This window comes from Perca flavescens, chromosome 17 (genome assembly GCF_004354835.1).
Source record: "Perca flavescens isolate YP-PL-M2 chromosome 17, PFLA_1.0, whole genome shotgun sequence".
Classification (NCBI taxonomy): domain Eukaryota; kingdom Metazoa; phylum Chordata; class Actinopteri; order Perciformes; family Percidae; genus Perca; species Perca flavescens.
Window position 1 is genome coordinate 6,105,011 of NC_041347.1, and position 15,280 is coordinate 6,120,290.

Here is a 15,280-nt window from a genome sequence, read left to right on the forward strand (position 1 = left end):
CTGAGCCATGCTAACTCACAATATCGAACTGGAGGGTAGTGGAGTTGGTTGGCGTGGAGCTCATAGAGGTTATCTGTGGCCTGGGCCTCCCTTTAACCAAACATCAGGGCCCTTAATTAATGGGGGATGAATACACGATGCAGGTTATGACTTCAGCTAATTAGAGAATTGTTAAACAGAGACTGTGCCGGGGAATTCAGCAGGGGACGCGGATGGAGAATCGATGGTCAATGAAGAGAGGGAGCATGTAGGCAATTTGCCAGTTAATGTGTTCCCAATATCAGCCAAGGGAGGCAGACAGAGGGCGGCGGGGCGGAGAGACAAGACTATTTTACATGTATTGACAATCAAAGACGTCCTACTAAAAAGGACAGAGCTTATGATAGGGTTGATGTATAGATACTGTTAACATGCCCGAGTACTAGCCTTATAAATGTGGAAGGCCTACCGAGTCCTTTGTGAGCATCAAGGCTGGTGTATTCGATGGTTCCATTGTGGCCCTTCTTGGGGTTCTCCTTGTATTCTTTGTGGACTCCATCAGGACAGTATCTGTAGGACAGCCCATAGTCTGCTAGATAGACCTACAGGACGGACACACGCGCACACGCACAAACACCATTTAATTACAAATTTGAGGTACTTGTACTTTACTTAAGTCTTTTCATGTCATTTGCTCCGCTACATTTCAGAGAGAAATATTGTACTTTTTACTCCACTACGTTAATCTGACGGCTTTAGTTACTAGGTACTTTACAAAATAAGATTGTTCTTGCACACAAACCACATGTAGTGTATAAAATATGATGTTTTATTATAAATTAAACTAACCAACAATACAACGGCCTCCAAGTCCAGCTGAAATGATTAGCCTCTTAAAACGCTTAGTTGATTGACAGAACGGTTTTCTTCGTTTTCAGTTTCTAAAATGTGAGGGTTTTTACTTTTAGTACATAGTACATTTTCCTACATATTTTTACTAAATTAACATTTCAATGCAGGACTTTAACTTGTAACAGAGTATTTTTACAGTGTGGTATTAGTACTTTTACTTAAGTAAATTATCTGAATACTTCTTCCACCACTGCACATTTGTAATTGCAAAGCCCTTCAACCAATAAAGGGAATTTACCCTGTCCCTATCAGAGACGTAATCCTCATTAAAACCATTTGCTAAAAAATAGCATAATTTGCACACAGCATCATAGCCCTTGATTGTGTTAGGTCAGGTGTATATTCTGTAGAATAGAGCACACCGCACTACTATGCACATGCAGGATAATTAACGCAAGACATACCCGTTCAGGGTCTCTGCAGCCCAGCATGAGGTTGGCAGCTTTAATATCTGCATGGACATACTCGTTCTCATGAATATACTCCAGAACATCCACCTGGCACGGGCCACAAACAGAGAATACACGCAAGCAAAAGAATGACAATTATGATTAGCAGATTATGATGAAATGGAAGGGAATGCACAATGAGTATGTTTACATGCACAGGATACAGGTCCTGTAAACAGCATATTCAAGGTTTCTGCAGGTTTCAACAAGTCAAATTTAAGACTTTTTAGGGCAATTATGAATGAAATGTAAGACTTATATCATGACAATAAAGTACATTGAAATGCAGAGTCACTAAAGTACTTATGCAAAGGAAATACATGAATTCAAATTGAATAAAAGCAGCACAGAGTAATAATCTTTACATAGTAGGGGTGGGAATCACCAGAGGACCCACGATGTGATATTATCACGATACTTCAATTTAATGGTCCAGTCCATCTAGTGGACTGGCAAAGCAATTGATTTTATTATATCATTATAGGACCAAAAAGTTAAAAATTGTCATGTGCAATTTATATAATACAAGTTTGATACTTGGCATCAGAGTACAGTATTGCCAAGACAAATATCACGATACTATGCTGTATTGATTTTTTTTTCCCCCCACCCCTAGTACACATACAGGGAATTATATTTGGACTATGGAAAGAAAGAACTACAACACCACAGAATAATACAAAAAAAGTTTTTCAATGAGCATTAGAGGTAGCATTACATGGACGTTGGAAAATTAAGACCCGTTTAAAGTTATTTAAGACCTAGAACATAATACAAGACTTTTTCAGGCCTAAAATTATGATTTTGAAATTCGACACTTTTTGAGACCCCGCGGAAACCCCAATATTCCATTTGGATATTCCGATCAAGGCAATATTATTACATTTTAAAAGCATTCGTTAGACACGTATGTCGGCGCATTCGGAATATGCTTTTCAATCGGGGTTTTTCACCGCATTTTTTGACAGTTTTGACAGTTTCTTGCCTGTTTAAGGCTTACGGTCAGCTCTGTGCGTTTCTATGGCTGCTGTTGCGGTAGAGATGTATGCCCTAAAGAAAAGCCCACATCTCTGGTCAGAAGGAGAAACACAGCTACTTTCAAACATTACGAAAGACTTGGATATCAACATCGCAACAGCGAGCTTTTCAAGAAGGTGGTTGAAGGAATGAAAGAGAGATGCTGTGTTTGCACAGTCAGACAAGTTTAATTTACTTAATCCTATTTTGCGCGGCTTCTTGTAAACGGGAATATTAGAGGAATATTCATTTTCATTGATTAGCGAGGTAAACCGCTTATTTGGAATATTCTCTTTTTCGGAACAAGGGAAAAAGCCGGAATAATATGTGCATGTAAACACAGTCACTGTTCTGTTCACCTCACGGTTAAGAGGGGTCATTATCTGTTAAAGTGGCCCCTGAGCTCCAGCTCCATCCAGCTTCTTTAATCACTGAACATATAAAAAATAAAAACAGTCGGCCACTTTTTTTCTATGAAGATGATCTCACCAGTCCTCGACCAAGCTGGAGAACGGTGGCTGTCTTTAGTCGACCTCCGTTGTGCTCGCACACTCTCTGAAGATCCGTGCCCAGTCGGTCCATGGCCATGAAACGATACCTGAGAGGGAGAGGAACAGATCACAGGTCAGATTGTTTTCTTCCAGATTCTGAATAAAACTCCCATTTCCCAATTCCTTAGATGTACATGGCTCTATGAGAAAAAAAAAAAAACATTTAATTTACACATTGAAGATAAGCTTACTATAGGAAAGGTAGCCATGGTAGAAATACAGTTAAACTTAAGGATACTTTTTAACATAACATCCACAAGCAAAAGCTATTCATTATTTAACATGTAGAACATTATATTATACTTGTCAAAGAGTTTAGCATTAAGTTAGACAGTCAGGAAAAAATCTTATGTGAACAGAATGTGGAAGAATGCTGACACTGTAAGGAGGGGGTGTGTGTGTGTGTGTGTGTATGTATATATATATATCATTCAAAAGGGGAGCAGACATGTGTCTAATCATCTGATAATATTTGTCCTCCAAGTGCTGGCTTCATCAATACCTGAGTTCATTATATTCCGCAAGTCCTGATCCCCAGTACGTTGGGATGCCTAGGAAGACCAGTTTCCTGCTTCTCTTCCATTTTTCCACTGGAACAAGATTAGCAGAGGTGTACTTTTTTTTACACTCCTGAATGAATTACAGGAGTCAAAACCAACAACTAAATTTAACTCTAAACCACAGCAGCTGAATTGAGAAAGAAGAGACCCCTGGAGCCTTGGACCACTTAGTTGTTCTGACAGTCGGTCTAAAGAGAACGGTTGGCAACTAGAAAAAAACGTTTGATTTTACTTATCCCAACGATTTCAGAGTCTAATCATTCCCTAACCTTGACCCAGCCCCCACTCCAACGCTCTCCTTTTCCAAAGAGGAATCTGAACCAAAGCCCCTAAACTCTATGAAAAGTGGGAAAATGTTTTGTCCAGAATTCCAATTTGTCCTTGTAAGTGTAATAACGCATGCATGCAGATATCAATCTTACAGTATTGAGGGTACACACACACACACACACACACACACACACACACACACACACACACACACACACACACACACACACACACACACACACACACACACACACACACACACACACACACACACACACACAGCAGTGGACCTGGCTCAGGGCTTGATGGCGGCTGGCCTTACTGGCTCTCAACCAGATTGGCAGGTGGTCAGGGGCTCAGCGGAGGCCCGGGCATCATTACGTGTGAGTGGCTTCCTCTCTCTCGCACCTCTCCAAGCGATTGGTGTTGGAGAGCTCAGACAAGCGCGGAGAGGGGGGCTAACTGCCACTGAGGTGCATGTTTGCTTTGGCTTATTATTAATTACTGTGCTGCAGGCAGCAAAGCCTCTGCGTCTGCGGCCACTTCATCAGTCAAACACACTCCTGCGCCAGTGAGCTGCCGGGACGCTGGACGGGCGCTGCTACTCACTGCTCTCTGGTTTGGCTGCCCTCTGGTAGAACTTGAGCTCCGAGAACAGGGGGCCATTCTCCTGGTACTCCTGCACATTAAAGCGCACATTATTAACACTTTTGATTATCACTGGTTAAAGAAGCACTAAGCCCTGGCATACATCACAAATTTGGGTCGTGAGAGACATTAGTAGGGGTTGTAGGGTCAGTGACGGGAAAAACTAGTAACGTTGTACCGATCAGCTGACTGACGGGACTGACTGTTTTGACTGTTGCATTTTGCTGCATGGCTCGCCTGTTGAACTGAATCAGGCCGACAGCTCGTGCCTGATTCGGCCAAAAATGAACAATTGACTGTGTTTTGGGAATTATATATTTTGTTGATATGGAGAAAATCAAATATCACGATATTTTTGACCAAATACCTCGATATCAATACCGCAACGATATGGTAGTGTTGACTATTGGTGCTTTCACAAAATATTTACACAATGAGATTTTAGATAAATAATCCCCAGTAATGTGGATATAATGACTAAGTGGGTAAAGGCAAATAATACAACAGTTACACACAGAACAGTCTGGTAAGTTCCGAAAATGACATCACTAAAACAGGAAAAGACAACACTTTTGCCATATTACAATATTACGATATCCAAAATCTAAGACGATTCTAGTCTCATATTACGATATCGATATAATAGTGATATACTGCCCAGCTCTATGTTTAGGGATTATATTTTGTCTTTGTGTTTTTCTGGACTAAATGTTATTAAGTCTTGTTATTGTTTTAAGGTTATCAGCATTATTAATTTGTATGTTAATACACTGCCTAACTATAAGAAAACCAAAGTTGTTGTTTATGGTCTTTATGCTACTTGCCTACTTGAAATCAAAACGTAACAAGGCGTTGTGTTGGCTGACATTTGAGTGTGTTGACTACAAACTTTTGCCAGAATATTTCCTGGCTGGCACCCCAGCAAATAAAACTAAAATAAATCTTAGTTGCACACAAAAGCTGTCGACGTATGCATTTTGTCCAAAGCAATCCCCACCAATCGGTCCCAAAACGTCCCAATAAGAAAAGAAAAACATATTCTTTGTAAATCTTTACAATCATTCCCCGAAAGAACCAAGCAGACCATCCAAATTTTCTTTGAAACTTGACGATTTCAGCTTGTAGCTTGCTAGCTCAAAGTTTGTTGTTTCCCAAAGCGAACAGAGTTTGAGAGCGGGAAGGAGAGCGGAAGGTGAGGGACATTCGGCAGAACATCTGGCAGCGCTGAATGTGAGGCAATGGCAAAGGCAAGGAAATGTACTGTTGTTGATCCAGGACAGTTTTATTTTGATTCAATTAAGTGAAATGGAGAATCCCTCTTCTCTCATTCCCTCGATTTTCCCCTCTAACTTCAACGAGTTTCCCTAATCCGTGAACACAATTCAGCTGTGATCATAACATTTGATTTAATAGATTGTATTTATAGGTGGTATTCTGTGACTGGGGCACAATAATCATGCATATGTAAGTTAATCTAGCGTGCTGGTTGTATGCCTATTCATGTTACACGAGTGTGGATAATGTTGCCTTCCATTAGGTGTTTTATTACAGTCATTTTCAAAGCGGGGGAACGACACAGACACCATTGGCCAATTTGGATGACTGACACCATTTACCATGTAGACTGTCAGGAGTTATTCCAAAAAGTGACACAGAGACATTGGAGTGAAAATTAGCAGCTTGCCTTTGAACACAACTTTTCATCACAAAACAGAAAAGGTAAGACATCATTTATAGTTATGGCCAGGGGTTAGTGTGGAATCTGGCAGGTGCAAAAAGAAGCTAGTTCACCGGTTACTGACATTATTTCCTTCTTCTAAAACAGTGGTGAAGAACACCAGCAACCAGCAACGATTTTGTATGACATATGGTTTGTGCGGATAGTATGAAGTAGAGTATTCGAGCCTCCCAGACTCAGGTGGCTGCAGTCGGTTAACAATCGGTGACCGAGGGTGGGCTATCGTTTTTTTTTTGTCATTGCACGAAATCCTATTTCATCATTGGCCCGGGATATGTTACCCTTCTGAGCAATGCAATATCATGACTTTGCGTAAACATACACGCCACTTTGTTATCTGTACGCATTATGAGCTATCCGCGTGTATGTCTACGCTGTATACAGCGGACGGCAGTCTTCAACGTCACAGTGTAAACATACACGCCACGTGGCACTTTCTAAAGCCATGTGGCGTGTTATCGTGAGGTTACGTGTTATCCCGAAGCTACGGTTGGGTTTAGGAAACGTGACACACGGACTGGGTTTAGGAAAAGAACAACTGGTTGGGTTTAGGAAAAGAAGAACGGGGTTGGTTTTAGGAAAACTACAAACGTGGAAAGGAAACATCACACGTGGGACATAAAGTCACACGCAAGTCCTGTGTTTTACAACACTAGTTTGCAATCTGAATACAGTCCAAAGTAGAGCAGAATGATTAATCGTTTTCAAATGAAAAATTTGAAAGAAAGCAAAAAGCTAATCGCTAAGAACGCGATTAATCGAATGTGAAATATTTAGTTTACTTGTTTGGTGTAACATTTGATTTTAATATATTGTGCGTAGTTTCTGTCGCCCCCATGAGGAATTCTAATTAATGACAACTAAAATGTCGGCACGTCGACATCACACAAGCCTTCCTTGATCGCGCACACAGTCGCTAGTAGCCAAGGAGGACACGGAGGATTAGAAACACATGATGAGGTATTTAGCTTATCTTCACTCGAGCTTCTGCGCGGGAAAGTCACCGGAAGACAAAATCTTCTGAACATACTGAGAAATCCAGAGAGAGTTGTGTGGAGCTGATAGTCTTAATTAGCTTTGTAGCAACTCATTTGGCAATGGCTTGAATGTAACATTAATAATGTAATGTAATGTCCATTAATATCAAAAAGTTATGCACTAAAGCTTTAACATTTTTGATTCCTCTTTTCATTATTATATTTACAGTTTTTTTTCATAAGATAAATGTTGGAATGATGTTTCAATCACAGATTGTTTACAGAAATGTCAGAAACTTTATTTAAGGGCCGGGACACATCAGGCCGATTATCGGCCGTGGGACAGTCTGGCGAGGTCAGTGACTCGAATCTGTTCGGTGTGTCCCGTGTCGTCGTCCGTCTGGGGGGCTGTCGGCGTTCATTTTGGCCGACCTGACATGTTCGGTTGGCGGCAGGGCCGTCGGGACTCACCCGGAAATGACGAGCGGAATGAGGTGACTAGAGTCTTCAAAATCTGACAAAAATCTTTTAAACTGACCTTTGTTGAGCTGAAATGAAGACAGATTCAGCAACTGCACGGCCTATTTCTCGATTAAAATGTTTTCAGAAACATGTTTCAGTGAACTATTTTAGTACAATATGAGATCGTATTCTGAACGGCCGCCATGACAGTCTGGCTTTGGATTTCCGGAGAAAACAAACCCATGTGACGCGTTCGTCCAATCAGCTGCCGGTTTTCATTTCTTGGGCGACATTACAGATTAGCGCCGCCTGCTGTTATAGAGATGTATTACGTCTCGTCTCCTCTCGTCTTTTTGGTCTGTTCTGTGGCAGTTTTTTGGACCTCGGGGACACGACTGATCTTATCGACGCGGTTTTCTGTCAACGGTTCGCCCGTCGGCTATATGTGTCTACACCTTAACATGATCGTAGAAGTTGCAATATTTAGCTAAAAAAATTAATGAAAACTACGTAAGTCTATTCGTAATCCCAACATCTGGCAGGAAAAATCACAATTAGATTTTTTTTCCGCAAATCGTTCATCCCTAGTCCAACGCCTAAAGTAACCTGCCACTGCAGTCTCAATCGATTCGCTCAGCCAGAGTTTGCCAATTCGCATGAAGGGTTCACATAGTGAAGGATTTTCCAAACCAGTTAATCAGAAGTGGATATTACAATTCAGCAAAAAGTGATGTAAAAGTGTGTAACTCATCTGTGCGCTGTAGGATACTCTACTTCCCCTAAGTTGGAGGATCCATCACACTGACTTAAATTCCATTTTGCTATTTTTGGTCTTCATTTGTTGCAATTTTCTCACATACTTTTATACACTGACTTCAAACTAAATAATGTGATGATTGTTGAAGTTGAAACATAAAAAAGGGGAAACATCACTTTGCTGTAAACAATTTATACATTATAAATTATTGTCCATAACCACGGTAACGGCTGATTTCTGCTTCCAGCACAGAGTACAGTAAGAGCAGTATACACTTAAATTTTCCAAACATTATTTCCGCTCCGCTTTAAGATGCAAGACTAAATGTACTCACCAGTTTTATGACAAAGTCGGTGTCTGCTGCTACAGGTCTGTCCACATCATGTGAGGCTTCGGGACAACAGGAGGAAGAAAAGAGAGGTCAGACAAAACGCAGTCTACAAAGTTGTGATACATTGGGTCAAGTCTCAACTCTTTGACTAGGTCAGCCCTTTGGATTTTTTTAATATATCCAAAACCAAGAAAAAAATTAACAAAACTCTGTATTAAGCATTAATGGATTTGTAAATGTTGGGAGTTATTGCTAATTGGAAAGTAGGGCTGCACAATATGAGCAAAATATCTAATTGTGATTATTTTGACTGTTACTGCGATTGCGATTTGATTCACGATATTGGAGGGAATGATCATTTTTGTCTCATAAGATAACTTCTTGGGGGCTTTTCCTTTTATTCGATAGTGACAGTGGATAGACAGGAAAGGGGGGAGAGAGAGAGGGGATGACACACAGCAAAAGGTTGGATTCAAACTCCACCTACATGGGGCGCACACTCTACTGGGTGAGCTAGAGGTTGCACGACAAAGATTTTTCTTTAGTCTGTAGGATCGGATTTGTACGCTGGGAACGTCTCTGCAGCGCCACACTACTTCATTCAGAACGATTTGAAACATTTTGCCTTCAACAAATATTGCGCCCCCCTGCGATTTGGATATTGCACTAGTCCATATTGCGATTTCGATAAAATTGCGATTAATTGTGCAGCCCTATTGGAAAGGCCTGTATAGATTAGAGGGATAGGGAGCTGTTATGAAATACATGACAAGTTGAAATTCTTGTAGCAGTCTAATCTGTTCAAACTGCTTTCACAACCAAGAGAAAAACAGATCAATCACAGTACAGACAGTGTCTCCCAGAATCAATGGGCCTTATTCACCAATAGATTCCTACATTTTCTCTTAAATTTGTCCTAGGAAAAGTCTACGCAGGGTACCCCCAGGATTCTCCAGGTTAATTTCAGACTTTTTAGATCTTTTTAATACCACCTAGGATTACATTTTCAGGCCAACTTCACGACCATATGATGTAAAACAATTTTCAGGCCGAGAAAAGACGTATTTACCATGTAACGTAACCGGAATTTAATAAAACTGTTTGTACTCTAATAACATAAAATGTATATAATATTTGTTGCATTTAGAGCATACAATATATCAATAGAAAAAAAGGAATCTTAAATGTAACTCCACACAAAATATTTATTTACGACATTACGGTATTTATCTAATCCTTCCAAAAGGACAAGAAAAAATGTGATACTTTGTAATTGAAATTTAACACTTTTAAGGCCTTATTATTAGCATATTAAATGTAAGACTTATTATCCCGCAGAACCAGAAAACCCAAGACGTTATAAATGTGGCTGTGGAGGTGCGGGGAGAGAGAGTGTGGGGAGGAGGTGGTGGCTCAGGTGAGCAGGCAGGGAGGGACTGATTGTTACAGCTGTAGCGAGTTGTCTAATCATACTCTCCCCTTTAAAAGCAGTAGCGAGCCGGAGCAAGAGGACTTTTTATGGCCGACTTTGAGAGAAAAGACGTGAACACTGTGTGATAAGCTGGACAGCGTGAATTCCTACCCTCGCGACCGAGAGCCTCGGGCCAGGTGGGAGCGAGGGAGCTCCAGATGAACTGTGGGACAATTCACTGCTGATGCGGTCATTAAATAAAGAGCTGTGGAAAACATTCCTCTCCGAGTGTTTGTGTGTATCTGTGAACAGAGGTCTGCAGCAGCGGAGCTGCTATAGTGGTGTTGCTCCATTATTTCTGAGAAGTGTCAGAAGTGTTCACTCTGATATTCTGTCCAATAAACAAGCGACTCGCTCGCGTGACATGTGTTTACAGTGTTCGGTGTGTTTGACAAAGTGCAGTTTGAAAGCAAACCGAACCAAATGAAAAATGCAACAAACGTTCAACTTCACCCCGGAATCGCACCGAACTGTAGGCATAAAAGCGTCCAATGTGTAGTGTTTATTTAATTTAAAAGATTTAATTGCTTTCTAAAATAATGAAAATATTATTCAAAAATATTATACATGATAATATTGTATTATATAATATATACAAAAATATTGTTGAATATTGAAGAAAAGGCAATAACTAGGCCCTATTATTTTTGTACATACATGTCAGTACTGAAATGTGCATAGGTGGGCTCTTTAGTGTGTGTGTAGATTTTTATTATTATTATTATGTTTTTATTATTTACCTTTATTTAACGAGGAAGAGACTCATTGAGAAAACCATTGGCCTATTACACGTTTTGTCTTGTTATGACATTTTGATATTTTTCAAAAAATTTTAATAAAAGAAGTGTTTCAAGTTAAAGTAAATGGAATCTTAGAAAATCCGTTTTTTTACCGTGGTATCAAAATCGGCATTGAGAATCATGTTATTCTACTGGTATTGGCACCGACTACTGAATTTTTGGTATCGTGACACCTAGTTCTAACCTTTGGAACAGACAGAAGGAAAACATCCTGGGAACGAAGATTGTAAGTCCCGATACTATTTATACTGATATAAGTCAGAAGGTAGGATGGAAGTAGACCTAAAATAGCCTTGTATATGAAGATATGCCAGTGTTGAAGTCTCTGTGTTGATAGAGAAGGCCATCCAACACGTTCATACAGTTCACAATGGTGAGTGAGGGCTTTAAAACCAGTGATGAACCTCAGAGATCCATGGTACACAGTGTCCAGTGCATGTTAACTGTGAGACGAAGCATACATGTATAAATTCTGTTCTTACCTAAGAACAAATCCCAAATAAGAAAACAATGGTGGATGTCAGACTCTGCGTGAAAACTGCGTAAGTGGGTTTTAGGAAGACATTTCTTCTTAAGAACAGATGTGAATGAGGCCCAATGTGTATCTAACAGAGAAAGAGAGGGAGGTGTTCTACTAGTCTGCATGCATGCACATGCTTAGGACAGTGTGATTGTACATGGTGTGCGTGCGCGCGTGTGTGTGTGTGTAGGTGTGTCATCAGACGCAGTGTTCTCATTACCAAGATAGATCAGTCCACATCCACCTTGACCAATGATTCTCCCCAGCCTCCATTTCTTCTTCTCGCTGTCGGTCAGTATGAAGCCCTCTGGGAGAGGTTTGGGTAACGCCCTCTTCCTTGGCGGTGCCATGACAACTGATTCAGAAGTTTCAGAAAGTATGTGTAAGAAAATATGAGCTTTATTATATAGTAAAGAGCAAAAATGTTATACAGTAAAGAAATATGCAAAACTGATGCTCTGATCCCAAACCACACCAACAAAATTGTAGGCTTCTGAAACAGTTAAACAATATGCTATTATTCAAAACAAATTTATAAAAAAAAAAAAAAAAAAAAAAAAAGGGGGGTTGTTTTAAAGGAACACGCCGACTTATTGGGAATTTAGCTTATTCACCGTAACCCCCAGAGTTATACAAGTCGATACATACCCTTCTCATCTCTGTGTGTGCTGTAATGCTGTCTGACGGCTCAGCGGCATCAGGCCAGCACAGAACATGCAGGTGAATGGTTCCAGTAATCCTACTGCTCCGAATAAGTGACAAAATAACGCCAACATGTTCCTATTTACATGTTGTGATTTATAGAGTCACAGCGTGTACAAAAAACAACGCAACATGAGACACAGCGGTCTTCTAACTGTAAACAAACCGGGAACTATATTCTCAGGCGGAAGAATATAGTACTTGGGCGGCGTGATGCGGTTGGAGCAAGCCTGTCTGAGAATATAGTTCCCGGTTTGTTTACTGTTAGAAGATGGCTGTGTCTCATGTTACGTTGTTTTTTGTACACGCTGTGACTATACAAATCACAACATGTAAATAGGAACATGTTGGCGTTATTTTGTCACTTTTGTTACAATTCGGAGCAGTAGGCTCGTTGGAACCAGTTACCTGCAGGATCTGTGCTGGGCTAAGCTAATGCTGGAGCTGTCAGACAGCGTTACAGCACGCACGGAGATGAGAAGGGTATGTATCGACTTGTCTTACTCTGGGGGTTACGGTGAATAAGCTAAATTCCCAATAAGTCGGCGTGTTCCTTTAAAAGCCACACTAGGCTGCTTAATTTTATATCCTGAACTGCAGGCCTAATATTGTTTATTGCATTAGGCTATTTTTATTTGGCCTGCGTGCTATTTTCAGAACTAAACTATCATGTGAAAAAAAGATTGATTGATTGATTGATACAGTACTATAGACATAAAACATACATAAAACTTGGACATCAATGTCAATATTGCTGTGATATTGTAGGGTTGACTATTGGTGATTTCACAAAATATTAACACAATGACAGTTTTGATAAATAATCACCACTAATGTGGATACAATGACTAGCTAAGTGGGTAAAGGCAAATAATTAAACAGCTAGGAAGTCTGGGAAGTTCAGAAAATGACATCACTTTAATTTAATGCAGCCTGTAAATCCAGGAAAGGACAAATATCGTATCATGATATTACGATATCCACACTTTTCGACTATATCTAGCCAGCCTCATATCGATTTCGATTATAATATTGATATATTGCCCAGACCTAGCTACATACAACCATAGATATATCTATGCATACAACATGATATATCTATATCAGAACTAATGGAATGCCTCTTATCTAATCACATGACTTGGTCGGAACTAACAGTTGTATAGTATTAACGTTTCTTTAATATAGTTACACGAAAGACAAGAATGACAACAGAATAGCTGGACAATCTAGCTAGCTAGGTAAGACTGTTGAACACACTGCAGTTAACGATGACAGGCGGAAGTTTTGGATTCAAAAACCTCTGGGGGGTACCGTTACCGTTAGAAGACAACGTTAGGTCAACTAACGTTAGAGTAACGTTACATTCTATTTCTATGGTTAGTACCCAACTAGCTAATTAGCAGCTAACGTTTAGCTACTTGAATAGTAAGAAGCAGACTTGACGCTATGCTAATGTGCACCGACCTCCGGAGGGAATCCAAGCCGTACGTACGTCGTCAGTTGAGCCTTGTGAGTAGACATATATATATATATATATATATATATATATATATATATATATATATATATATATATATATATATATATATATATATATATATATATACCCTGTCGTTATCAATACGTTATAACGAATGTCTTCCTGAAATGTCTAGCTTGCCTTCTTCCATTAACTTCGTCGATGGCCCGGTGGGAAACAGTAACTAAATCTGCTCCTTCCTAAAAGTTGTCCCTCCCGTTAACCCGCACAGCCAATGGCATGCAAGAAAAAGTTTCTCAACAACCCAATAGCCAATAGGAAAGCAGTAGAGGCGGGAATATGTAGTATTATGCATTTAGGCATACTGGCTGTACGTGTAATATTCTATGGTAATTGATTACCTGAGAAATTACATGCTGCTAAGCATGTATTATTAAATATTTCAAATCATTTGGTTTGTAAATTTACTATTTCGAATGTCTTAGAGATTTTTGGAAGGTGGAACATTCTTATTATACAGATTGGATTATCTATCTAACATTAAACACAACTTATTAAACACTCTTTACTATTTTTATTTAAAAATGAACTTCATCAACATGGTATAAAGACCAGGAACAAAAGGATGGGATTCATGTAATAGTTTGGAAATTCATAAATTATAAAAAAAAAAAAGTTTCAATTGTGTAAGCCTAAGAGAATCACAAAATACATTTAAAGAGATAGGAAAAAAAATATTTCTGTTACACAAAATCATGTTATTTTCTTTGACTTGTTGCACTCGTTTTGCATTCTTCTTGTACAATTTTGTCACATACAATCATTTAAATTAAACAAAGAAGAAAAATCCCCCTCAGGTTGGACATTTCAGGCTCGTGTCCAACTGTCACAGTTTTCGAAATAATTTAAGGAGTCAAAAGCTAAACAAAAAAGTTGAAAAAAAATGTCGTATTGTATAGGAAAGCTATAGCTTTAGCAAACCTGCTGTTTGCTGATTAAATATTACTTTCATTATGTCACTTTAGAATAGATATTAGTGACCTTACTTCCTTCTTGCATGGTATTTAATACGTAGGAATTTGTGACATCCTCTAAACAGAAAAAGGTGTCACAGGGTCGTGTTAAGTATGTATGGTATTGGCTTCTGCTCTGGAGCTAAGAGCATAAAGGCTGCTCTGAAAAGACACAATGATGATTTAACCTGTTACAATGAACCTATCTTCAAATAAATCTCACATAACCCCATTTGAATATCAACTAAACTGCAGAGACTGCTTTTATTAATCAGTGTCATTTTATTCTCGCAATAGAATAGGTTTACTGGTTTCAGCTAGGCTGTGTCCTTCACTTTCAATATGAAGTTTGTCCCTGCATAAAAGTGTATTCATTCATTCAATTAGTCAGTAATATTCAAAACAAATGTTTAATTTAAATGCCTCATTATTGATTACATTTCCCGGTCACTGATATTCCAATACAATAAATCCATTGGGGATTAGATTGTAAGATCTTAAAATGGTCTAAATGCAATTTCAGAGGACTAAAGCATGATTTATGCTTCTGCGTTAAATCTAAGGCGTGGCTTTGTTCACACGTCGCTCGGCTGGGGCTTGGTAGCGTTCCATTTCCCCCTAGTCATTTCCTGGTTCTCCT

General features: G+C 39.4%; 1 protein-coding gene across 2 annotated transcripts in view; it reads right to left on the reverse strand.

The window, feature by feature from the left end:
* The window catches only part of vrk2 (VRK serine/threonine kinase 2), a 35,708-nt gene extending 22,021 nt beyond the window's left edge, over nt 1-13,687 (reverse strand). The window contains exons 1-8 of one of the 2 annotated variants that reach the window (XM_028603132.1): nt 13,612-13,687; nt 11,663-11,797; nt 8,655-8,710; nt 4,348-4,417; nt 3,411-3,498; nt 2,847-2,955; nt 1,296-1,388; nt 449-581 (exon numbers count right to left, since the gene is read on the reverse strand). In XM_028603132.1, the coding sequence (XP_028458933.1) occupies nt 449-581; nt 1,296-1,388; nt 2,847-2,955; nt 3,411-3,498; nt 4,348-4,417; nt 8,655-8,710; nt 11,663-11,792 (679 nt within the window). In that variant the 5' untranslated portion in view covers nt 11,793-11,797; nt 13,612-13,687. The remainder of the gene's footprint in view (nt 1-448; nt 582-1,295; nt 1,389-2,846; nt 2,956-3,410; nt 3,499-4,347; nt 4,418-8,654; nt 8,711-11,662; nt 11,798-13,611) is intronic. The other variant, XM_028603133.1, reaches the window with a different exon arrangement.
* Between the last annotated feature and the right edge of the window lie 1,593 nt (nt 13,688-15,280).